General features: G+C 40.0%; 1 protein-coding gene across 7 annotated transcripts in view; it reads right to left on the bottom strand.

Annotated features, from left to right (window-relative positions):
- Nucleotides 1-24,853, bottom strand: part of FBN1 (fibrillin 1) — a 215,640-nt gene that overhangs the window by 90,056 nt on the left and 100,731 nt on the right. For all 7 annotated transcript variants that reach the window (XR_010590988.1, XR_010590987.1, XR_010590990.1 and 4 more), the window contains exons 12-21: nucleotides 23,814-23,954; nucleotides 22,713-22,832; nucleotides 17,477-17,602; nucleotides 14,999-15,121; nucleotides 9,254-9,376; nucleotides 6,986-7,138; nucleotides 4,587-4,640; nucleotides 3,671-3,796; nucleotides 1,993-2,118; nucleotides 784-903 (exon numbers count right to left, since the gene is read on the bottom strand). Coding sequence is in view for 2 of the 7 variants with exons in the window: in XM_005304018.5 (XP_005304075.2) it covers nucleotides 784-903; nucleotides 1,993-2,118; nucleotides 3,671-3,796; nucleotides 4,587-4,640; nucleotides 6,986-7,138; nucleotides 9,254-9,376; nucleotides 14,999-15,121; nucleotides 17,477-17,602; nucleotides 22,713-22,832; nucleotides 23,814-23,954 (1,212 nt within the window). In the remaining 5 variants the exon portion in view is untranslated. The remainder of the gene's footprint in view (nucleotides 1-783; nucleotides 904-1,992; nucleotides 2,119-3,670; nucleotides 3,797-4,586; nucleotides 4,641-6,985; nucleotides 7,139-9,253; nucleotides 9,377-14,998; nucleotides 15,122-17,476; nucleotides 17,603-22,712; nucleotides 22,833-23,813; nucleotides 23,955-24,853) is intronic.

Here is a 24,853-nt window from a genome sequence, read left to right as displayed (position 1 = left end):
AGTGGCACCATTCAGTATCTGCAGCACTATATTTACTGTGACTCAGATTATATATCCAGGAAGAACAGTAAGAGGGAGAACAAACGCCATTTACGCTCCTCGTTGATCCTTGGGACTGGGTGCATGAGAGTAAGCTGAGCTAGTGTCCTGCCTTCTCCGAGCAGGTGGGCAGGGATTGGCAAAGAATAAGCGAGGACTTAATGGAGGGTGGGTCTCCACCGCCCTGCTCACTGGCCAGAGAAGGTGAGCCAGCACAGGAGTTGGGTTTAGTAATTTACTGTGTCAACAGTAAATTATTGACTCCCAGAAGCAAGGAGGAAGCAGGGGAGGAAATGTGACTCAGGGGAGTATCTCCAAGTCACAATGTCTTGTTACTCCTGGGGTGTGACAGCCTGCACAGCATCTCTTGCTCCACCTCAAATCACAAACTAGCCCTTCCTCAAATTATAATCTGTGCCCATTTGGTAGCCTCCCTTGTAGAAGCACCCAAATGGGCATGTATAGTTTTGAGGAGCTGGCCCTGTGCATCTGTATACTATGCACAACATCTATCACCTCTCTCTCAAATCTGATATAAAAGCACATTGTGTTCCCAATAGCTAGAGTCATGTACCCAAGATAATGGTGAAAACAAATACTTTCTTAACATTTTTTCCTGTAACATTTTCCCCTAAACCTATTTATCCAAGTTATTTTTAAACACTTTCTGGATTTGGTGTACAATATTTGTTGGTCACCGGACATTTTCAACTAATGAACACGTTATCTTTGATGAATAAATACCTATGCAGATGGTTCTTGTTGTATCCAAAGTACTTTCAGGGCTACATTCACAAGCAAAAGAGCCAAGTGTATTTTTGCATATTCCGTTAACACAGGGATTAGACTCACACTCATTAATATCTAGAAGAGAAACACACTCACATTAGTGCCTATTGCTGCCAGTAAGACTTCAGAAGGCCTCCTTCAATCTAGCTAAAACAGAAAGAATCTTCCTACTCGATAGGAAATTCTCCTGATATTTTGGTTTCCAGCTATGGTGCTCTTCCTGGAAGAGTGATGGAATACATGACCAAAAAATGTGCTAACTCATTACATTGACAGGAAAGCTCTACTCAGCTGCTGCATCTGTTTTTTTCAGTGAGGTCGAACTGCCCAGTTTTACAACGGTACTGACTGAGTTGGGTCAAGTGATTTGGCCACATGTTAAGCCTGTGGCTCAAATGGGATTTGAAACTAGGACCCACCTGGCTCAGTTGGACTTATACAGCCTATTCTAAAACACTTGGGTCTCATCAACACTAGCACTTTCCCCACTATTGTCACAAGCATTTGTGCAGTTCCGCTGGTGGTAGGGATGGGGACAGTGCTGACTTAGACCAGACACAAGTGTTTTTACCATCACATTGTCTAACCCTCATATGTTGCATTCTTGTCCCCCACCCATCATTTCCCTTTGTCTTTATAGACTGCACACTCTTCAGGCCAGACACTGCCTCCCCCTTGGTGTTTCAAATATACTGGGCACATTTTCAACATTACTACATGGTAAATAATAAAAATCTTCACTGTCGGCACTACCTGCATCGCCTATACTAAATAAATAAATAGGGAAAGAAGCTTTGTTATGTAAATCTGACATGTGTCTGTACAGCAGAAGTTAAAACCTTACCCCTGAAACTGTCTCAGGAATACAAATAGCTTATTTTTTTTTATTTTTTTTAATATTCAGTCAAAGGTATAATATTGGCAATCTCCATGCTGTTCTCCGTAGGCTATTAATACAGCTCTAGTTTGCATTGGAGATTTTATTCGATTTTAAGCTTTCATGGATTGAATTTACACTGACTAGCTTCTTTCCATTAATAGAACTATTCTATTCTGCCTTAACTGGAAATCATATCAACTGCTGGCTAAGAACTCCAGTAATATGGTAAAATGCTTTAAACGGCAATTAATATAGCTAGAATGTAATGGGCTGTTATCAATTACCTTCACATGTTTTTAGATCAGGCTTGTATATAAATCCTTTGGGACAGGTGCAGGTGAAGCTTCCAGGGGTATTTCTGCATTGTCCATTGTCACACAGCAGCGTGTTCAATGCACATTCATCAATATCTGCAATGAAAATTAGAAACATTACGAGAAAAAAAAACATGCCTTGACAAGAGGCCATGAAATAATTCCCTTTCCAAACAGCCACTTTTCATTAGGACTGATCTTCCTGTACGTGTGTGAGGTGGGGGGTGGGGGAAGGGAGAGGGAGAGAGAGAGAGAGAGAGAGATGCCTTGCATTGTTTTGCAAAGCCACTGAAAGAGCAGCATTTTGGAGAGCTTTAATAGTTTACACTTACAGGAATGGCCCTTGAAATTATTTAAAATAAAAATAATGCCCAGTACAAACATAACTACAGTCATACCAGAAAGTAAAAAATTAAGATGATGTATCCTTTTATTTTACAATTACTGTACTTTATTTCTTATCTACTGAGGATCTGCCATGAAAATAAGAGTAACAATAACAGATGTATTCATTTTAACTACCTGGGTAACAACTAGAGAAAATTTTATTCTTTCCTGTTTATTTTATTTTATTCTTTTTAAAATTGGGAAAATTTGAAAAACTTGTTTATATTTTTCTGGATCCCTTTCCTTCCTCCCTCCCCTTCCCAGTGCTCTATTATTTTAATGAATATTCAACCAAGAGAAGTTTAGCCATTTCCTCTTTTTATAAAAGATTTATCTATTTGGCACAGTCATAATGCTGAAAATCACCCTTTGGTCTCGTCTGCACTAGAAATTTTCTTCAAAATTTCTCACCCTTCATACTACTGCTGGAGTTGCTCCACTGACTGTAGAAATGGTGAGAGCACTCGTTTAGATTGGCTGCTGGTAGATCACTGGCATTTAAACCCCCATGTTTTCTAGACCTGTTCTGGGCTGGGTTAGATACTGTGGGGAAAGAGACTAGTCTACACTAGCTGCACGGGAGGGAAATTTGAATAAAAATGCTAGTGCGGACCTGATCTTTGGGAAGCCAAAGCTCAAGACTCCGTAGGGGATCTTTGCATGAGATTGGTCATTTGAGAAAAGCTGCAAGAAGGTGGCACAGGCCCATAAAGGATAGGTGAACATCAGTAAGTCCCAAAGAGCAGTTAGGCAGAACTGGACGTGTCAGAGAGACCTCAAAAAGTGTTGAGAGAAGCTGGGAAGGCTGTAGAAAAACAGAGAGCCAAAGCAACAGCTGGGAACAGCAGAAGTGTTACAAGGGGCAGGGAGATTTGGGAAGTAAAGTAGAAAGTCTCAGAAACTTAAAAGCAGGCCAGGAAAGTAGATGGAGAGGGCCAAGGGAAAGACTACAGAGGAATGGGGGAAGAGCTGTGATGAAGGATGGAAACATAGTGGTGCAGTAACTGGGTGGGCTTGGAGGAGTGGCTGGGAAGGTCAGAGTTGGGTAGGACGGAAGAGAGACAATAAGTAGGGGTGGACACTGAAGTTGGACACAGCATGCTGGAGGACAGGAAGAGCATTGGAGAGCGAAGAAAGGAAGGTAGAAGGATCAGAGGAAAATCAGATAATATCAGTGGAGCAGATGGGAAGGATCAAGGGAACACTTGGGCGGAGGCAGTCAAGCATCAAGGTTTGATAAGGAAAAAGGGAAATTTCATACCAATGCAGTTTTTCCCGCTTGCATCCACTTCATACCCAGAATTACATATGCATTTATATGTTCCACGCAGATTCTCACAGATTCCATTTGGGCAGATATCAGGATTCAGTGCACATTCGTTAATATCTGAACAAACACAACAAAGTTCATGATTTCCTTTGGACTATCACATTCACTAAACTAGAAAAAGTCATATTTTTCAATATCAAGAACATTGAGTTCCCACGTTTTCACGAAGATGCCCTTCTAATTAAGAACTCCCATACAGAAAGTCATGTAGAATGTGCCATGTACCAGTTTCTCAATATACGATAAATTGGGAGGCTGAGGGATCATTGGATAAAGAGAGAATCAACAGCACAGAGTATTTTCCTCTTTGATGATTCCCTTTTTCCCCCTCTATTCACAGTTGGTCTCTTCCCTGCTACAGCTATGGTGCTGAAAATGACGAGCAATCCATCACAAGGCAGTTATTTGTGAGGCAATTTACAAACATCTGCCCTGCATTTAAGGTCAAATGGGTGATTTATCAGGCCTCCCAGCATCATCCCAGGGGATGGGTATGTTAAAGTATCCAGTAAGCTAAATGCACACTGTGGCTTGTTGTTCTGTGTGGCTGCAGGCTGGTGTTCTCTAGATAATGAAATGTATAATGCTGCAGTAAAAAATACATGGTTTACAATCTGCCACTCCCAAAGAGCGTTCCCACGTAAGCCTGATGAGCATACGTGCTTGAGCAGCCATTAGAGTGAAATGATGCGTTCCAGGGGGTTAAACCTAGGCTTATTTCTTTGAACATGCTGCAAACCATACAGAGACCACTCCTCTCACTACTTCCCTACAATGTACAGTAACTCATCACATTGACTCTTTTACCCTGGTCTAAATTTCAAGTGATACTGTTATGTGCTCTTACCTCTTCCTTCTAAATCCAGGCCTGGTCCGCTGCTGCATAGAGCCTGGTACTCAGCTGAAAAATATTAAAAATAAATGTTTCTTTTGTTCCTTTTAAACTAACTGTTTGCAAGGTTGTCTACAAGCAGATTTATTATCCCATTGCAACAAAGCATCTTGCCATCACTCTAAAAATGTCATTACCATCACCTGGCTCTAAACCTCATCGACTTTAGGCTATTTTAACAAAAATACACACAGTGCACATGCAAATTAGCCACACGTGTGTATTTTGTGACAAATCCAGGCAAAATGATATGTGCCTAACTGTAAGGTGGACAAGCAGGAAAGTTTTCAGGCACTCACAGGAACTCATTTTTACAAGGAGTCTCACAAGTTTCTGTGCATGCCTAAATTCTTCTGATGAACTCACAACGCTCAGACAGCATTGCACAGCCATAACCAGACTAAATATCACTACAAGATACAAGTCAGCACCTTCAACCACATATGTATTTTGCTAACTGCCCAGATAATTACATTGCTGTTAATTTAGGTAATAGCCATCCCTATATACCTAGTGGTCGGTCTCTGTCTCTCTCTCTTTTCAGTACTGCCACATGCAAAGTGTCTTCCACTGTCATTATAACGAGCCATTTAATTTGTGTACCAAAGTCCTATGTTTAACAGATGCTCTAACTCATGAAAACTGCCAATAACTTGGATCAAGTGTTTGCTCCCTGATCCCAAAGAAATTGAAACAAAGATATGCTGGGTTAAAGATCTTGCAAAGGGACTCTGCTGAACTCCTTGTTCTGGCAAAACTCCCATGTCAAGATTAGGCCTGAAGTAATCTTACACACAGAAATTTAAAATAGATTGCTTTCACTGCTTTGAATCACATAACCACTTTCACATACGATGAAAAGAATCTAATACACATTGGAGTCAGCACGTGGCTACATTTAGAACAGGGGTAGGATACATTTAGAACAGGGCTGTAAGGTTAGTGTGGGAGGAGTTTCTGAGCAGCAAGAGACAAACTTCTTCCTTTGAGGAAGTTCTTCGGTTCCTGAAACAATAACTTATTTCTGAAAAATTCTCTCCTCCCTTCTGCCTTGAAAGCTGAACATGTCCTATATTTTACCCTTCATGAGTTGGCATCTTTAACAATAGAAGAGGAGGGCAAAAGAGCCCAGAAGAAATAACTTCCACATGTGTAAATGTTCTGTTAAATTAATTCAAATATAAAACAGAAGTCAATGGCATTGAGCCCTACATTTTCAAAACATTTTAACTGTACTGTGCAATAAGAAGGGAGCCCTGGTATCAACAGGCGCTGATGGAAAGGCTCTTTCCTGCTCTGATAACATTCCGGTGTTTTGTTGCTATTCTAACTAACGTGGCTTATTGTCAAATGGTGAACAGCAAGGTCTCTTTGAAGAGCACACATCAACTAAACTAGGCTAATTTGTTCCAACTGGTTACATCTCCCTGTCCCTTTACATAAGGTTGCCCATTAAAACTAAGATCAAAAAAATCTTGAACTATCTTCACCTACAAAGTAGATACCAGATTATCTTGAGATCCTTCTGTGCTGCCCATATTATGGCACATTTCGCTTGACTACAATAACTTTGTAGACAGCGATGAGAACCAATAGATTAACTATGGCCCTGATTCTGCAACTGGCTCAGCAGAAGGACCTCCGTGGAGCCCCGTTGTCTTATTTATTGACTTCTGTCCCGGGACCGTGTCAGCACACTGTTCCTGCAGAAAGTGCTTTTCTAGCAGCAGTGCCTGCACAGGGAAAATGACTAGGATTGCAAGCTTGCCAGAGTGTAGTTATGGTCCAAATAAGTGAACGGTATTGTTTTCGGGAGTTTCAGGTGAGAGGCTCAAGTATCCTTAACTGGCTCCCCTTTTTGCATCCACAATTGGAAGACATGTTTTTGACTGATCCCACAGTTATTTGTGGACACAATTTAGGTCATTTAGATATCCAGACTCTTGAACGGAAGGTGCAATTAACTATTCAGAAACCCTCAATTACCTAAAATGTGCCTACAAATAATTCTGAGGTCAAAACTGTGTCCAGTTATTCACGTTGACAACAATGGAGGCCGTTGCTTGAAAATCTGGCATAATGCTTGCAGTGATCATGGGCCAGATTCTTGGTGTTCATTTATGCCTCTTAAAAAAATATTCACCCCTTTACTCTTCATACATGCACGGTAGCAGACGTTCCAAGACACAGCGATGTGTGTGTCATGCACCTAAGGTTACACTTCTCCAGATTTGGGATTTATGAATGACAGGATCAATGTATGTGACTTTTACTGTCAGAATTGAGACCTTTGTAAAAATTAATTATCAATGAAAAGTTTAGGTCAAATTTCGTACTTCTTAAACATACTGTACCTGAATTTTGAGCAGGACATGGCTGACAAGGTTCTCCAAAGGCATAGTCAGTGCTGGCACAACAACATTCCGATTTAGTAACAGCGCCAAATAATGGTTTAACACATTGACCTCTCTTGTATTCACCATAGCATGTGCTTCGCATATGTGTATCTAAATGAGAAACATAATCCATCAGGGATCTAGCATAGCCACAAGAATAATGCCATAAATCAAAATATATTCAGTCACACCTTTAGAACCAGATTTCAAACACTGTGAAATAGCTGTCAAATATAATTTTTACTAATCATTTTCTCAGTAGATCTCACTCAAATATAACCTCTCTCATCACTTAGCACTCAACTCAGTGCAAAGAATTCTGCTTCCTCACACTGTAAGCCTGACAGGGGTTGAAAATCCTGAGGAAAATCAATTATCCATAGCTACTGCATGCTAAATTAAGCTTCCTGAGTTGAGCCCTTATAGAGATAGCCTATCAAAAAAATCAGCTTTTGAAAACTGAACAATTTGGCCAGGTTATTAAACAGAGATAATTTTACATTACTCTGGGACCTTTCATCTCAAAATATTTATTAATGAAATCTTGCAACTTCCATGTGAAGAATGTATATGGGTAGGTATATCTGTATTATTATTATCATTATTTAATGGCATGGTCATTGCAATTTTAAACTGGCAACCACTGTAGTAATATAAATATAAATATTGAATATAGGGTGGCTTCAAGACCTAACAGTAATCTTGGGAGTCAGTCATGTGATAGGGGCATTAACTTTTCATAACATTGACCCACGTCAGGATTCCAGAAATGAAGATTAGCACATACCAACACTCTGAGGTGTCACGTCATTTTTGAAGGGAAAAAAATACATAAACAATGTTATTTTTGAATATTCGACTTTATTCGCAGATTTTGAGGGTGGATTTCACTTTACATCAAATTGTTTTCCTTCTGTTTCTATCCAAATGTATTATTTGTTCCTGATTCATACAGGCCCAAACATATGTGCTGGAATTAGGGGTGCTCTTGCACCCCCTGACTTGAAGTGGTTTCCATTATATACAAGGTTTACAGTTTGGTTCAGTGGCTCTCAGCACCCCCACTATACGCGTTGTTCCAGCACCGTTGGGCCCAAATTCATCACTTGTGAAACACCAGGGATTAAGCCCAGCGAGTTTGTATTTTGAGCAATAGAAGGATCAGGACAGAAATGCTGAGCTAAGCAACTCCATTCTGCAGCCTAACTTCCAACTGGCCCACAAGCTATTTCCAAAACAAAGTGAGAATCTGCAGCCACACTGCAGCCACTTCATTGTTTTTCCTTAGAGACACAGAATATACACAAAAGCAAAAACATGGACGCTTGTGTTTTAAATTGATAACTTGTAGGTCAAAAAAAGGGCTAGACATTTGGAAGTTCGCATAATTTGTAGAAGTAAACAAAAAAACAGGGGTAAGCAGATGGGACATAGGACCTCTGGCCCTAATCCTTGAAACACTAACAAACAAGAAGTTAACTAGGCTACTCCTGTGCATAAAGTTAAGCATTTCTGTGTTTGCAGGAGTGGGGCATATAGATGGTCATGATTTTTTTTTTTTTCCAAATCTACAAGACTACAAATTATTTTAAAATGGGTGGCAATTTTTCTTGAGTATGCAAAGAGAAAGATCTCTAGACACTGGAAAAGTTCTCATGTTCCACTTTAAAAAAAAATGATATGTTAACATAGAAGAAATTTACTTCATGGGAAAATTTTATCTATAATGTTAATGACAAAACTAAAGAATATCATCAAGAATAACATTTATTTAGAATGTTAATGACAAAACTAAAGACTATCCCAGAGAATATTGGGAGAATTTCTCTCTTGTCTAAAGGAAAGCAGTGATGTGCTAATGGGAGGTACTTGTTCTTATGTACTGTTTTATGCATCTGTTTTAAAACAGAGTGGCCAGATTTTCAGCTGATGTAAATTGATATTGCTCCATTGACTTTAATAGAGTTATGCTGATTTACATCAGCTAAGAAGCTTGCCTGAGAAATTTTTCGAAAAGGAAAGAAAGGAAAAAGAAAATAGAGAAAAGTGAACAATTATAGTGAGCCTCAAAAATAAAGACATTCATTAGTTTGGGAGCACCTACCAATCCAGTGTCATGTGGTAGGTGCTATGAGCTAACCCATGGTGTGTCTGTCCATCATTGCAATTTTAATGCTTTAACTTAGTTAGTTAATTGTGACTTGTCTTACAATGAGTTTGTCTTACCAACGCACACACGTCCATCTAGTCCCACTACAAGACCTGGGAAGCAGTCACATCTGAAAGAGCCATCAGTGTTCACACAGCGTCCGTTCATGCATATTCCAGCTGTCTCACACTCATCAATGTCTGTTAAAGAACAGAATAAACTTTATTAGAAATTAAATTAAATGATTTTCAATGCCTGGCTGAAACTTGCATTTGCAAGGCTTATTTTCAATGTATTCAATAAAAACAAACAAACAAACAAACAAACATCACTTCACCAAATGAAATATTAGTGCAATTTTTTTATTAAAAATAAAAAACCCTCCAACATTAGCTCATTCTATGAAGCAGAGAGAGCAAAATTCAGGGGGAAAAGTATCCTGCTCTCCGTGGACTTTCCTCCAGTGAAAAGAGCTACATTTTCCTAATATGTTCCCAAGAGATGCATAATCCAAAATAGGGGTCACTCATGCAAAAACATAATTGGAGGAAGAAGGAAACCATGACTGTTAAGACAAAGGACTTGTGTAGTGTTTAACAGGGCATTCCCTTTCTGTGTTACCATTTAGTTTGTGCTGTAAGAAATCAGGCCAGATAGCAAATTGAAGCTTTGACCCCTATGACTAGTCTTCACAGGGCCCCCAAAGAATTTTCTTCTTCCTGCTGTGGGTTCAGTTTTTGGGAGCACTTCTTAATGCTAAGTGTCCAAGCCCAGCCCACACATCATGTCCCCGTGGTGATCTGCATGACAATTGGGTTTTTATATCAGATGCTTGTTACAGCCCTTCACATACACTTTTTAATGGGAAAATTACACACCAGCCTCGTAAGGAATTTTTTAATGAACTGAACCCTGAACAACTGTTAAATACAAGCTATCATCTTTGTCCAACAATAGCCACATGGAACAATAAGTCCTGTAGCACTGAAACACAAGGTTAAAACTATTTAACATTTGAGTTGGGATGTCAAATTAGTCAAACATTTTAATAGACTGCATATCCTGCTAACAGAGATAGCATTTTCTTGACACAGGGAACATGCTATTTTTCTACAATTAGGGATTACAGAGGGAATCTTTTAAAATATTGTTTGGAAGCATGTATAATACTTACAAAATAATCACTTTAGAACAACTCTCCTTTATATATACACAACGGATGATGATTTCCCTTTTTTTCTGACCTTAAAAGTGCAAATTGAGAGTGAAACACCTCTATGTTTTACTTGGGTTGTGTTGTTTGGCACAAAACATAGCTTGTATGAGCCAAGATTCCTTGTTCAAAATATATTTTTAAATAAAATTATATTTGAGTACATGGGCTAAATTCATTTCATTTAGCTTGCAAGCTTTTGTTCTGTTTCAAACAGATAGATAAATCATGAATTCCTTCCCTACTTTACACTCAGTCCTTACTCAGACAACACTCTCACAGAGTTTTGTTGGAGTAAAAGCTGAGACAGAACTTCAGGAATTGGCCCACGGTGTGTATCAGTGGAGACTGTTCTTGACAAGACGACAAGCAAATCCTTTTAGCAGGTATACATGTTCTATGAAACATCAGCTTAAACTTCTGCTAATGTTTATTTTTAGGGGTTCTTTAAAAGAAAGAACTGAACAAGCACAAATGTGTATATTTTTCCTTTGTCATTTTAGTGGGTTTTTTAAAATGTTTTGTAACTTCATAAAAATAAAGACTGGAATATAAAACACATTTTCTTTCCATACAATTCAATGCACTTTACAAAGACAGGTAAGCATTATCACCACCTTTTTAAAGATCAGGAAACTGAGGCACAGGGAAGTAAAGTGATCTGCCCCAAAAAATCACACACATCAGGTGAAATGCTAGCTCCAGTGAAATCAGTGGCAAAAGTCCTATTGACTTCAACATGGCCAGGATTTCACCCATTAAGTATATTGCAGAACCAGAAATAAAACCCAAATTCCGGCTCTGACTGGACTATGCAGCCTCCTTCCGTGAAAGGATGTCATTCTGACAACCCCAACAACTGTAAGCTTTCCCCCACTGACTTTGCCAGCATGTCTCAACCTTGTTCTGAAGAAACTATCTACAGGATTCACTTTCCATGTCTAATCCGTCTTTGTCCTTTCCACTTAGATTGCCAATTAGTGCCAACTGTGAAGGGCCTTTTGGATGTGCAAGCTAGTTCCCTAAATTCTGAACGGAAAAGAACTCATTTCACAGGCCACTAAACAACCACTTTCAGTCCTGCTTACCAGGGCAGGATTTGTGATCTGAAGGTGAAACAATTTATTAAACGTATAAAACAGGAACAATGCACCCAACATGCAAAATATCAGATAAGGGAACTGTCATGGTAAATAAGTTTAATGTCCCTTGTATTACAGGGAATACTCACAACTATGGTGTAACATTCCTTTTGGGTACATTATTTCATTAAAGCCTGAGTGAAATTTTTCAGACAGCCAAGTACATGCCCCTATTCATACTTAAATGCCAGTTTTATGGAACTAAGGGTCAATTTCAATATCCTAACGAGGGGTTAGGAAAGTGTTTTTCCGGCACCCATGTTTCAAAACTCAGCTTTCAGTGCATCAAATCAAATCCTTATAAGAGTGGGATGGTGTATATTGCAGATCTTATATTCCTTTGTATTTGATCCGCTAACAAGTTTGGCAAAACACCTGTCAATTTCACACCAATACTGTAGCCAGTTTGCTGCATAACTGTCAGTTTCTGTGCACACATACCTAACTTCCATGTGTAATGATAGTAACTGCATGTGCAAATTAGAGGCCAGATTCTCGGTTAGTGTAAACTGAGGTATCACCGTTGACTTCAACAGAGATTTACCAGAAGAGAATCTGGCTCTAGGATTGCAATTACATGTGTTTGTGTAGGTGCATGCAGTGCAAAAATCTGGCACTCAAAGCTTACTTACTGAAAATACTACTTTTTAGTCAGAAAGAAACCATTTACTCTGTAATGGTGTATACAAAGAGGAGTGAATGAGGATGCAATAAAATCCACAGGGAAAGTCATGAAACATAGTTGTTGTTTTTTTTAAACACACGTAACTGTTAATGTGATGACAGAAGTTGAATAGGGAATTATGTTAATTTTAGCCACAAAGTATTTCTGGGAGCTAATAAGTGTTATTTTAGGAAGGTCTGTGGTTGGAGGTGGGGAGGAGGGATAGTTGAGGTGAATATAAAGTTGAAAGCAAAGTGAAAATGGATTTTGACCAAATAACAATCTCACCTTTCCTGGCTATTTATGTGCTCATTCTTAGAGCCCAAGGCTTACTATGAGTGTTGAAAGGTAATGGGGGAAACCCGCTATTTTATTGCAAAATCTGTTCCAGCTTTCAGCAGGAATCATTTGAGTTGCCTGCAATTTTGGATAATTTTCAAACCTTTTCCCTTTGATGCACAGAACTAACATTTCTCTGGGCCAGGAATACCTTTTTGTCTGGATCCTCACTGCTGTTTGGCCCTCAGGCACACAAATGAGGTTGGGGAAGCAGAGAATCACAGGTTCATTTTTTAAGACCATGAGTCAATTTATCTACTGAACTTTTGATCTATGCCATTTCCTTGCAGAAATACATTTTAAAAACATTAAGATGGTTATGCCGAAAGTGAAAGTCAATGAGGGCTTTTGGGATAAGTCCCTGTGAGGGGCTCAGGTTGCTGGTGGCACCACATGTCAAACTTTGTGCCAGTGACACTGGTGTTCTGCTGCAGATGCTGCCAGGGACCGTATGCCATCGCAACCTTCCACCCACCTAGTGTATGAGCCCACATTCCATTGCCATTCTGCACCCTCATCAGCTGAAACATTGGCAGTGCTTCCCATCACTCTAGGATGACGGCAGATGCAGATAGAGTGTTACTGGCCACATCTGCTTTCAGAGATGAAGGAATAGTATTGCTGGTGGCTGCCAACACTACTAGTGATGTTAGAGAGCAGCCTGGAGCCGGCCCTGCTAGTGGCATCAGCTTGGCAAGCAGGTGCTTGGGGCGGCCACTCCGGAGAGGGGCGGCAGGTCCAGCTATTCGGCGGCAATTCGGCGGACGGTCCTTCACTCCCGCTCGGAGCGAATGACCTTCCGCCGAATTGGCACCGCAGATCGCGATCGCGGCTTTTTTTTCTTTTTTGGCTGCTTGGGGCGGCCAAAACCCTGGAGCCGGTCCTGGCCACTAGACAGCAGTGCTGAGGCAAGGACAACTATCACTGGGCTTTAAGTTTCAGTTAGTGTCTTGCCCATGTTTGTATTTCCTCTTGCTGCCCATTCAGACACTGACACAGAAAAAGACGAGTTCTTAGTCCTCTACTTCTCAGTTGCATCCTTATCACCCTTCCCTCTGCCGCCCTAACACACAAAGAGGCTGAGTGACCATTCTCAAAAAACAAAACAAAACTGAACCAAAAAAAAAAATGCATTGCTGTACATCTGTGTAAATTACAGTTGGCCCAGCCAGTGACTAAGCTCCAAGGCTGAGGAGACAGTTGGGCAGAGGCAGAGGTGTGTGTGTTTGTGTCTGAGGGGGGAGTTACATGTTTGCTTGAGAAATTAGTGGAGAGTTGTTTCTTCTATGACCATCTTGAACAAACAGCCATATGGGCTCTACAAGAATAAGCTGCTCTCTGGCACGAAACATGCAACTCTCATCCAGTTTCCTGAATTTTGGATAGATCTGCCTTGCAGCTTCAGTAGGAGAGGTGTCAAATTATTATTGTATTAGCTTTTCAGAGCTCTATGAGATCTGTTGAACCTGATCTGGGTCCAAGTTCTCAGACGAGGTGTGGTTCCAATCCAGACTTTAAGACATGGATTCACATTCATTCCTCTTTTGTACTAACGATTGTTTAAAAAACAGTATTAACTGAAATCAAAACCATGATTTTTATTACTGCTCTTCAGGAAAAAAAAAAAAAAGCTCAAGTGTACTCCAATGAGCTGAGTTTTTTTTAAACTTACCCTAGGGTATTGTTGACTTGATCCCCAGAGCTAAAAGATTTATAATTTAAAAAAAAGAAAAACTAAGTGACTTGGCTGAGTATTTGTTTATTCCTTGCTTCAACTTCTGCTTTGTGACTATAAAAATTGTTGAAATATGAGATTTATACACAGAAAACTTCCAGTTCCTTAAGGGACAGGACAGAAACTAGGATGACATAGTGAGCAAATAGAATGTTACATTGTTGTCCAGTGAGGGTGAGGCTGAATTATCATAGCAAAGGGGAAAGATTAAGCTGCTGTGGTGCTCTCATCTAGGTCTCCACCAACCAGGGTGCTGAGCCCTGCTGGGAGGTGCTGTACAGGGTGGGAAGCACAAAGACAGGAGGGTGAGAAAGACCCAAGGAGGGCAGAGAGTCAAGATGTCTGGATGGCCAAGGAGAGAGGAACAGGAAGAGACAAGAAAAGGGAAAGTATGTGGGCGCCAAGCTGCAGAAGATGTTATAGATAAAGACTAGAAGTGTCATTGGGTCAAATCCTTCAGTCTTTGCTCAAGCAACATTTCCCCACTGATTATTTGGGAGAGTTGCTAACACTGTGGAGAGGAGAAATTGCCTTGGTCCATGACAGACCTTTCCAACTGATTAAAGAACTTATTTGATGGAAACTTGCTGAATCCTTCTTGGTCTCAAGGGTCAGTGTGGGGTGGAAGAGTAGGAAGAAATTCAGTGATTCTTTAAGCTGTCACAGAGATATGAATCACATGCCCTCTGAAAGCACTAATTTATTGTAATCACTATTGTAAACACTCACCATTGCAATAACGTCCATCAGATGCTAACTGGAAACCAGGTTTACAAATGCACTTAAAGCTTCCGTCTTCATTGATACACATCCCATTAAGGCACATGTTCCTTATGCTACATTCATCCATATCTGAAATTGCACACAATGGATACAAATGTTCACACTGATGAAATAGTAAGAACTTCTGTTAACTACCTCCTCAACATAATGAGACAAATGAGCCAAACCAAACTCTCATGTGGCTGTGTGAATCTATGGCGAACATCAACAGGTGATGGAACCAAAATCCGTTGTGGAGGATTACTCCTATTTATAGCAATGAATCATTTGTAGATGAAGAAATAGGTTTGAAATCACTGAAAAGCACAAAAAAGACATTTAGACTCTGGAAATCTTTGAAACTGCCACCTGGTTTTTTAAATTGAGACCTTAAACCTCCCTTGGTGAAGAGGAAGTAGGGTTTTCAGATATGCGAGAGCTTGACTATAGGCAACCTCCAGGCTAAAAGGTAATCACAATTTTTCTTTTGTTATTAAGATAAGACTACCTACAGGTGGGTGGAGGAGAAGATTGTGTTAAAAGTGAAAACTTCTCTAACCCCCATTAGTCCCAGATTTGTGTTACGTAGATTCCCTATGATGTTGCTCAAACCTGCACAGGAAAATGCAACGGGGCTCTCTTCAGATGCTAACATTCTGATCATCAGCTTCCATTTAAAATGAAAGTATCACTTCACTTTCTTTAGGTGACAAGTTGCCTATTAGAATACTTGCTGACTAACCCTTGAACTGTACAAGCCCAGGGTATCCTCTGTGACCTAGCTGTATGGCATAAAAGATACTTTGCTATTGTCTGAGAAATATCTAGGTTGTAATATGAAGAAAAAACATTTTAGCTGACATTTATTTTCAATATTTCAAAACAAGCAATCTGTTGGCTAATACTGACACACAAGTTATAAATATAATAGACAAATTCTGCACAACTCTTACATATAGTAAAGTATTAATCTGGATATTAAAAGATAGATAAATGGGGTCAATTCGTTGCTGTCCTGCACCTTCTGCAATCATTCACATCAATGCAAAGTGAGTACAAAATGCTCTCTCATATCTTGGTAACATTTTATACTCGCTCTGCATTTATTCTGCACTGGTATAAATGAGTGTGCAAGGTGCAAGACAGCAATGAACTGGGCCCATTAAATCTATCAAAGATCAGGACTAGTCATCAGTCTAATCTAAAAGGCTACACTTATAATCATATATATGCAGCACAATTCCCATTGTCTTTTATGAGAACTGGATGTGTACACCCCCGAGAGCAAACTTTGACCCATTACAGTGCAGCAGATGCAATGATTTTAGAAGTTGATGCAATACACAATGCTCAGATACATTCTGGCAACATGCTTAATGGAATGACAAATGTTTTATCAGATTGTCATATTTAGTGCTCTGGTTCTTATTAGCACATGGAATTTAGTGGGAAAGGAAGAAGTCAGGCCTTGGGTAACAATGGATTTTCATTTATATTTAAATGACGTAGTTACATATTTGATGTTTAAAAAGAAGTCTATAGTGTTAAATTAAACCTAAAGGGAGCAGGACATATACATCCCTAAAATGTCTGTCTCTACCAAGGATTAACAAAACCACTACTAACATAAAATCACTGGATCATAATGACATTACAATATATTCAGAATCATGCTGTTTTCCTTAATTTTGCAGCTGTCTTGGATAGAAATTATACTCCTAGACATAGCGTGGTTTCTTTTTACTTACAGGCTAAGTCTGACCAAAATTATTTATGATTTTTTAAAAAATTGTGTATCTATCCCAACCAGGAATTTTGGCATTAAGTCTTTGAGCTGAATCACTGAGATAATATTCTGCCAAAAACATTTCTAAGAACAGTGCTTGAAATTCTTTTAACGTATGAATAGATCATTGGGAACTCTCCCAAGGACCTTGGGAAGCATGATAAAGAACATTCTTCATTTTTTTTCACTATAGGTCTATGAGGTAGGAACACAGTTAAGTTCACATTTTCAAATTTTGAAACAACTAGTTTTTTTCCAGGTTGGACCAAACTAAATCCACATAAAGCACATTGCTAGTCGCCCAATAAGGTCCCACTAAAGCATGCTGTTAATCTCACAATAAGATCATGCAGCATGTGACTTATTCTCCCCTCTAAAACATACCACTCCCATCAAAGGAACTCTACATTTTGTGATAGTGGTATGTACTATTTCTTTTGCTGGACAGACATCCTGTTACCGATTGCCAAGCCACGGCTCCAGAACTGGCTGCAAAGGATGGTTTACTTGCCCTCCCAGACACAGGAAAAGGTATTTAGAAATTTGATTCCCAGCTCCTTCTCTCCCTCCACCCCAAAGACTTTTTATTATTTTTTAAAGTGAGTAATCTCTTGGAATTGTAATTACCGATGGGAAATAACTTCAGAAAAAACTCTTACCTTCACAGTTTTTTCCATCAACTGCCACATGAAAGCCAGCATTGCAAACACAGTGAAAACTGCCATCTGTGTTTATGCACCGTCCATTATTACAGATCCGGCCATTCTGTAAACATTCATCGATATCTGAAAGCCAAGCAAAAAACCAAAACTATAAGTGTGATTTCTTTTCCAGTTTTTCGACTCTATGTAAAAATTACCTTTGCCTGGAAAAGTTTGATTTGCATAACTGAACATTAAGAAGGTAGAAAGAGTATCAAATGATCAGTTTGAAAGAAATTTCAATTTGTAGTAGGAACTGAGTCTTAGTTCAGAAAACACTAGAGTGTAACTTACTAAAATAGGGTTCAGGCTCCTTCTAATTGTTTCTATGTGGATTTCTGCATTTCAGTTCCTTACAAAAAGGGTTTTCATTAAAATCTAAACTTACTAAAAGTGAAAGATTAAATAAAACCAAAGGCTTTTTGTCCTTTGGTGCTGCTGTATGAAATAGGAATATAGTGGGAAATTTTGAGACTTTCCCACCCCCAAAATGTGTTTTCTGCTCATTTTTATATTTAAAACATCAGATCCTCATTTCCCTCTCTCTGCTGGAGGCCCTTGGCAAGATCTTGGAGGACCTGCCTAGTGATACCACACAAGGCTGGCAACTCTCCCTCTCTCCCAAATGAGGGGGGAGGAGATGCTGAGACAGACTGTCTAGACATTTTTTAGATTGCTCAGTGTTCTTCATCAAGGGCTGGATCATCTCCCAGAGATTCTTACACTCAGGGGACTCTGTGCACAAAGATCTCAACCAGCTCGTGCAGATGCCTTCTCCACTACCCAGTCAGTCTCCATTTCCCCAGACATGCTGCAGATGCCCCTCAATAGGTGTTCAGGACCAAAAGGGCTCTGCTAGGGTTTGGGGATGAGCAGAGAACAGACTGCACTCCAGACTCATGTCCCTTGCTAACTATGTTGGTATCTGAGGCAGAATTAATGGTGCTTAAAATCCACAGTTCCCTTCCATGGCAACCTATCTTCACTGAGCACCTGTAGAGGGAACCCGGTCAACGGTTGGGCTGCCAAGGAATGGCGGTACCAGCAGAGGTAAGAATCATCACATGGACAGTTTCTGCCTCAGCAGATCCCATTCCCCATGATTCCTTGGGAAGCCTCCCCTCAGAGTGACAGGGGTGATGGACAGGAAATGAGGCAAGTGGAATTTTCCTGCCCCTTGGGCCCCTTCCTTCAGCCTCCTGGTACAAAGTTGAGTGTGGGGCTTGGTCTCAGGTAATTATAATGGCAGGTTCTTAAGGATCTTCACTTTTATTTACCTGCTGCTATCTGACTCGTGGTGAAGAAAATAATCTTTGCAGTTTTGTTGTTCCCTATAAGCAGATGGCGGGCAGTAGACCCAACACTATGTTTTGTTCCATTTGTAGTTTTTAATTATAACATTGTTGTTGATTTTTCTTTTCAGAACTATTAGCAACCACAAAGCTGCCTTTCACCTGAAGGAGCTGTGCATGTTCTTTAACTTCTAACCTTTCCATGCATGACCCATCTTCTCTTTGTCTTTGAAAGTTTACAGCATAACAACATGATGAAGTTAGAAAACCAGTTTTTGGCTCTCTGACTCCCAGATACACATGCCTCTTACGGTTAATCCTGGTAACATTTCTTATAGTTTTTCAATGCTATTTTACTTGCCTCCTTATGTCACTAAATTAAGTTCTCTAGGTTTTAATCATTAATCACAGAGCTGTTAACTTTATTCAGGAAAATCTCTTTACTGGGCCCAAGTTTGAGATCCTCACTGATTTTTACTCAGAGTTTACTCAGTCAAACTCCCACTGAAGTTCTTGGGAATGTGACTGAGTAATAGTTGAGTAAGTACTGTGGGATCTGGCATGCTATGTTTAATAATTACATCAGTGGGACTCTGTCATAATTTAAGGCAACTGCACCTGTGTCCCAAATCTATGGTCCCACAAGGGCACCCACTCTAGGCTTCAGGTTCCCCTGGCTGTCCCCTCTTCTGAGTAGAGACATGCACCTCACTCCCTTCTTGCCAGGGTAGTTCCAGGCCGCACAGCCCCTGACAATACTGTCATATCCAAGCAAGCAACTCTACCTAAGCAAGCCTGCTTACTTTCTCTTTGGAGACTAACAATAGACTAATTGTCCACCATTATAAGCACAGCAGTTCCTGTGCACGCCTATTGTATTCTTATGGTAAAAGAACTACAGAGAAAACAACAGAATAATCAATATGCATGCTAATAAGCCTACCAGAGATCACCCCAACCCTAAAATGGGCTCTAGCAGAAGAAGTCCTTCAAATCCCACCAAGGGGTTTCCTGTGGTTTCAAGTTCATCACAACCTCAGCTCAGAACAAGCACACAGTCTTATGGGGCCCTCCATAGGCCCAGTCCTTCTAAGGATTGGGGCCCTCTGTGCACCAGAGGTCCTGTCCATTTGCTGGATCAGGAAGAAGCCTGGAGCCTGTTTAAAACCAGACTATTTAATCAAAAAATCCTTTCTTTGTGTGTTGGTCCCTGGAGAATCCAGTTTGAATTGGATGCAAACTTCTCCAAAGGGCTGATAACCAGAGGAATTACATTAGCACATCTTAAGTTACATAAAACCACACAACACAAACAATTGCATGTTTAATACAAGATACCCAAAGGCACTGAATCTAATTCAATCATATTTATCTTCATTCCATAAGGTTTGGGCAGGATATTATCGTATCTGTCACAGATTCATTCCATGGTACCTCAGAATTAGGAATCTATAAATGTCCTGTAATTACTTAGGACTTTTCAGAAAGGGCTGCACCTGCAAAGGCGTACATGCAACTGTACAAACTCACATATGTAGGTGCAGGCTGAACAGGCACTTGCACGTGCAGTTGTCCGTTGTAAGCGTAAATGCTGTTTTTTCAGACACTCTGACAAACACACTTTTGAATTACTGTTCCTTAAAGTCCTTCGTATAGATGTGGCTCTGCCTGTTTTAGCATATTTTAAAACTGCAGCTAGACAAGCAGAGCTGTGATGAATTGCAAAGGGCCTGTTAAGTGACCACACATTAACTGCAATGGCCACCAGGTTTTAGACATTTATGTGTTTAATGATTCACAGCCAATCAAATTAAAACAGTTTAACAAACATGACTCATGACTAAATTCATCCCCTGAAGTCCAACTTCACCATTGCTTCACTAACCGATTGACTGAGCGACATAATGTGATTGTCTCACACTATTGGCATGGCTGTTTGGCAGACACTTAGGTCAGATATTCCTATAAGTGCACATCATTGGCACTTTTTCTGCATGCCCGACTGTTCTGCAGACAGCCATTTGTACTGCTGCTGTCCTTTTGAGTCAGAAAGGGAAATCCCACACCAGTGCTGATGGCTTTCTTTTCAAGCTTTCTGGCAACGAGGCACGTGGGCACGAGCCTCACTGCTAGGACTGCTTGCAGATGTTTTCTCTGGGCTTTGTTTTTTAATTCTTTGCTTCCGTCTCTGATCCCCTAATCCCACTGGGATTTCTGAATTTTGCTTTCTTTTGAGTGTCCGATAATATATCTTTAACCAAGCATAAGAGCCCTGACTTACTTCTTCTTGAGGCTCCTATGTGTAATCGTGTTAAGAGTATCCAATTCTGACCTCATTAGGTGCTAAGGTTCACCCATGCCATATATAATAAATTGCTGGCTTAGGCACCACTGCTTTTGGTAATTATCTTCACTTCTTCATTTGGTCTTTCCTATTGCAGAATGTAGAGTACACTAAGAGCTGGTCTACACTGAAAAGTTACACTGCACAGCTACATCTTTTCAGGGGCATGAAAAATCCACACCCCTGAGAGACACAGTTAAGCTGAGCTAACCCCCCGGTGTAGATAGTCCTAGGGTGACAGAAGCTGTAGGAAAAATTCTTCCATTGGCCTAGCTACTGCCTCTTGGGGAGGTGGACAACCTACAGTGGTGGGAGAATCCATCCTGTCGCACTGTTAAGTGTCTACATTGAAGCACTACAGTGGCACATTTGTAGCTGTGCCATTGTAGCGTTTTTAGTTTAGACATAGCCTACCTCCCCAATTTTCGTCAGCAACCGGTCTTTGCTTAGCCATGTATGGGGTTAAGAGACAGGAGAATGGACACCCAACCCTGGCCTCCCAGAAAGGAATACAATAGTTCACCCTAAAAACAGTCACTGCAGCCTTCTGTAATGGTTCTGTAATGACTGCTCACAATCCCCTTCTGGGTTTAATTATTGAGTCTGTTCGTAGGGATTCCACCTCTTGGAAGTCTAATCCTACTGTAGTAGCAAAAGGGCTGGAGGGGTGGCAAGGATCCCATCCAGTCACCTTTTGGAGCAGAACTGCACTTTACGTGAATTCACTTGTGTCTCCTTGTAACGTCATTCAACATGGTCACTAAATGTACTCTATTGGTTTGTTGAAGAATCAGTTCACAGGACTCTTGTGAAAATGAAGTTGATGAGGCAGATTCTTACCCCAGGTAATAATTTTAGATTAATATAAAGAAAAAAAGGCTTCCACTTCATGAGAACTTTTCAGTAGGCATTAAAAGCTACTCGTTGAAGGCTGAGGAGAATTTGAGACCTTCCCATTTTTCTTTTTGGTTTCGGTCATCTCCATTGCCGCACTCTACTTCAGAGTGGGTGTATGGCTAGGGAATCCTCTTCTCTGTACAGAGAGGGAAATATGATGAAGGCAAATCTGGGTCTTGAGCATTAAAACTCACCCTATTTTATCTGCAAGGCTCTCTTCCTCTAATACATCCCAATCGTGCCCTCAAAGAGTAGTCAAATGCTCTCTCAGTAGAAGTGTCTCATTATCAGTTAACTAGCAAGGGAACAGATCCACCTTTAAAGCCAAATTCACATCCCATCACTGACCAGGAATGTCTGAGAACGGTGAAAAAAGAATCTTGCATCTCAGAGGTAGTGCTGCCAGATAGATTCCTCCCAAGCCCAAATGTCTTTTCATAGTCCTGGCCTCCTCTGAGAGTTAGTACTTTGCGCTACCAACTCAACCATCAGGTAAGTTTGGGTCAGCCTTTTTGAAAGAATATTTTTTACTCAAGCATTTAATTTATTTTTAAAAGTTCTTATTAAATGCATATGTTTAATTTTGCTTAAGAACAACAAATATTTTCCCTCCTTAGTGTGCATACAGGAGTACATCTGGGTATATAATACTGTACTTCACCTCGACACTCTGTCCTAGTTAGTGTGCTCTGAAATCCAGCACGACACTGGCATATGTAGGATCCTTGGTTATTTATACAGTCTCCACTAATACAAGGATTCTTCTCACATTCATCAACATCTGTAAAATACAGACAGTATATTTTTAGTAAGACATTGCTTGGCAGGTATTCAGGCCTGAGGGCTATTTTATTAGTTTATTTTACATGAGCAAAACATTTTTTTTTTATAAACTCTATTATGCAATACTCAAACATTAGGAATATTTTTTCTCATCAATGTAATTCTATGTTACGTAGCATTTCATATTCAAAAAGTTCTAGGCAGGTACTGGATACTATCAAACAATATTTCCCAGATAAATGTTATAGCTTCAAATAAACTGAGCAAGCCTCAATGTAAATTTCTGCATTTACATTTTAAAAGTATTTGGACTAACCTCTAGAATTGCAGGTTCTAAATCAGGTTGCTAGTCATAGACAAATGCAAAAGGACTCGTGTAAACACACTGTTATATATGTGGTTATTAGTAGCAGATATATTAAATCTATACTTTCTGTTATTTACAATAACCTTCACTTTACAGTGAGCTAAAGCCTCCCTTATTCATTGCTTATTTGGGTAAAATAAAAAAATCAATAGTAATTGAAGTCACTAGGCATTTTGCTTTAGTAAGGACTACAAGATCTGACCCTATTTTTATAAATGTTACTTTAATCTGTGATTGTAAATTGCACATTTAAGCTCCAGGCAACTCTTTAAACTGATTACGTTTTAAGCACAATCAACCACATTATATTTCTAAAAAAAAATGTGCTTAATTTTGCATACTTAAAATAATTAGAACTTAATTTATCACAAGGTTTATTTGTTTTTACATGCAATACGCTAGAGGTAAAACTATTATAAATATGCGTTTACATTTGAAATCAAATTAAGTGTTACAGCCATTATAAACATGGAGCCTGCCTTTGCTTTTTTGTTTGTTTGTTGTTTTGTTTTAATAAGAAATGAATGAAGGTCTTTATATCGTATGGGACAGGAAAACAGTTTAATACAATTATCACTGTCTGATTTACAGAGCATAAGGAAAATCCCATACCAATGCACTCCCCTCTGACATCCAGCTGGAATCCTTTGTTGCACTCGCAGCGGTAGCTCCCAGGAGTTGGAATACAGCGCCCATTAAGACAGAGATGTCTGAATAGCTGGCAATAGTCAGTGAAATTAACTGGCAAGACCACTGAAATGAAAGAGTTACAAAAGTAGATTAATAGGTTATAATAATGATTTTCTGTAATACACAACTCATACAGTGTTCTCCATTAAAAGTTAACATTTACCTTCCATCACAACATAGATTAGAGAAGAACTTGGATAACACTAAGGACTAGTCTTCACTTACCGGCTGGTCCGGCGGCACGCCATCGATGTTCTGGGATCGATTTATCGCGTCTGGTTAAGACGCGATAAATCGATCCCGGATCGATCCCGGAAGTGCTCACAGTCGGCGCCGGTACTCCAGCTCGCCGAGAGGAGTACGCGGCGTCGATGGGGGGAGACTTCCGGCCGCGTCTGGACCGCGGTAAGTCCGGACTAAGGTACTTCGAATTCAGCTACGTTATTAACGTAGCTGAATTTGCGTACCTTAGTCCGAAGTCCGGACTAAGTGGGGACCAGCCCTAAGTGTGGGAAAGCAGCGCTATGTCCCAGACAGCATTGTTTGAGAATGGCTGGTAAATGTTGACTTTCTGATGGTGACATCTATAATTCTGCTTTCCCATCTTGCAGGACACAACATTTAGGGCTAAACCCACCCATACATACACAGATGCATAAGGAGTAAAGTAGGTATGTGGTATTATATAGGGATTATAAAAAGTCAGCATTAGCCAACAGCTGTGACACAGTAGCACAGTACCTCAAATATCTCCATTTTTATAGCTAGGAACTGGACAGAAACTCAGAAGATTACTGTGGTAACTATGTGGTATCAGTTGGCAAGTGCTTACTGTGGGCTGCATTGGCATTTTGCAAACCAGCCTGAGTAAGGGACAGGATAGGGAATGAATTGACACTCTGAAAGTCCGAGTTCTTTTCCTGCTTCCTCCTTGCACCAGACACACCTAAAACCTTCCCCTA

This window comes from Chrysemys picta, chromosome 10, assembly GCF_011386835.1.
Source record: "Chrysemys picta bellii isolate R12L10 chromosome 10, ASM1138683v2, whole genome shotgun sequence".
NCBI lineage: Eukaryota > Metazoa > Chordata > Testudines > Emydidae > Chrysemys > Chrysemys picta.
This window is presented reverse-complemented; position numbering and strand designations above follow the sequence as displayed.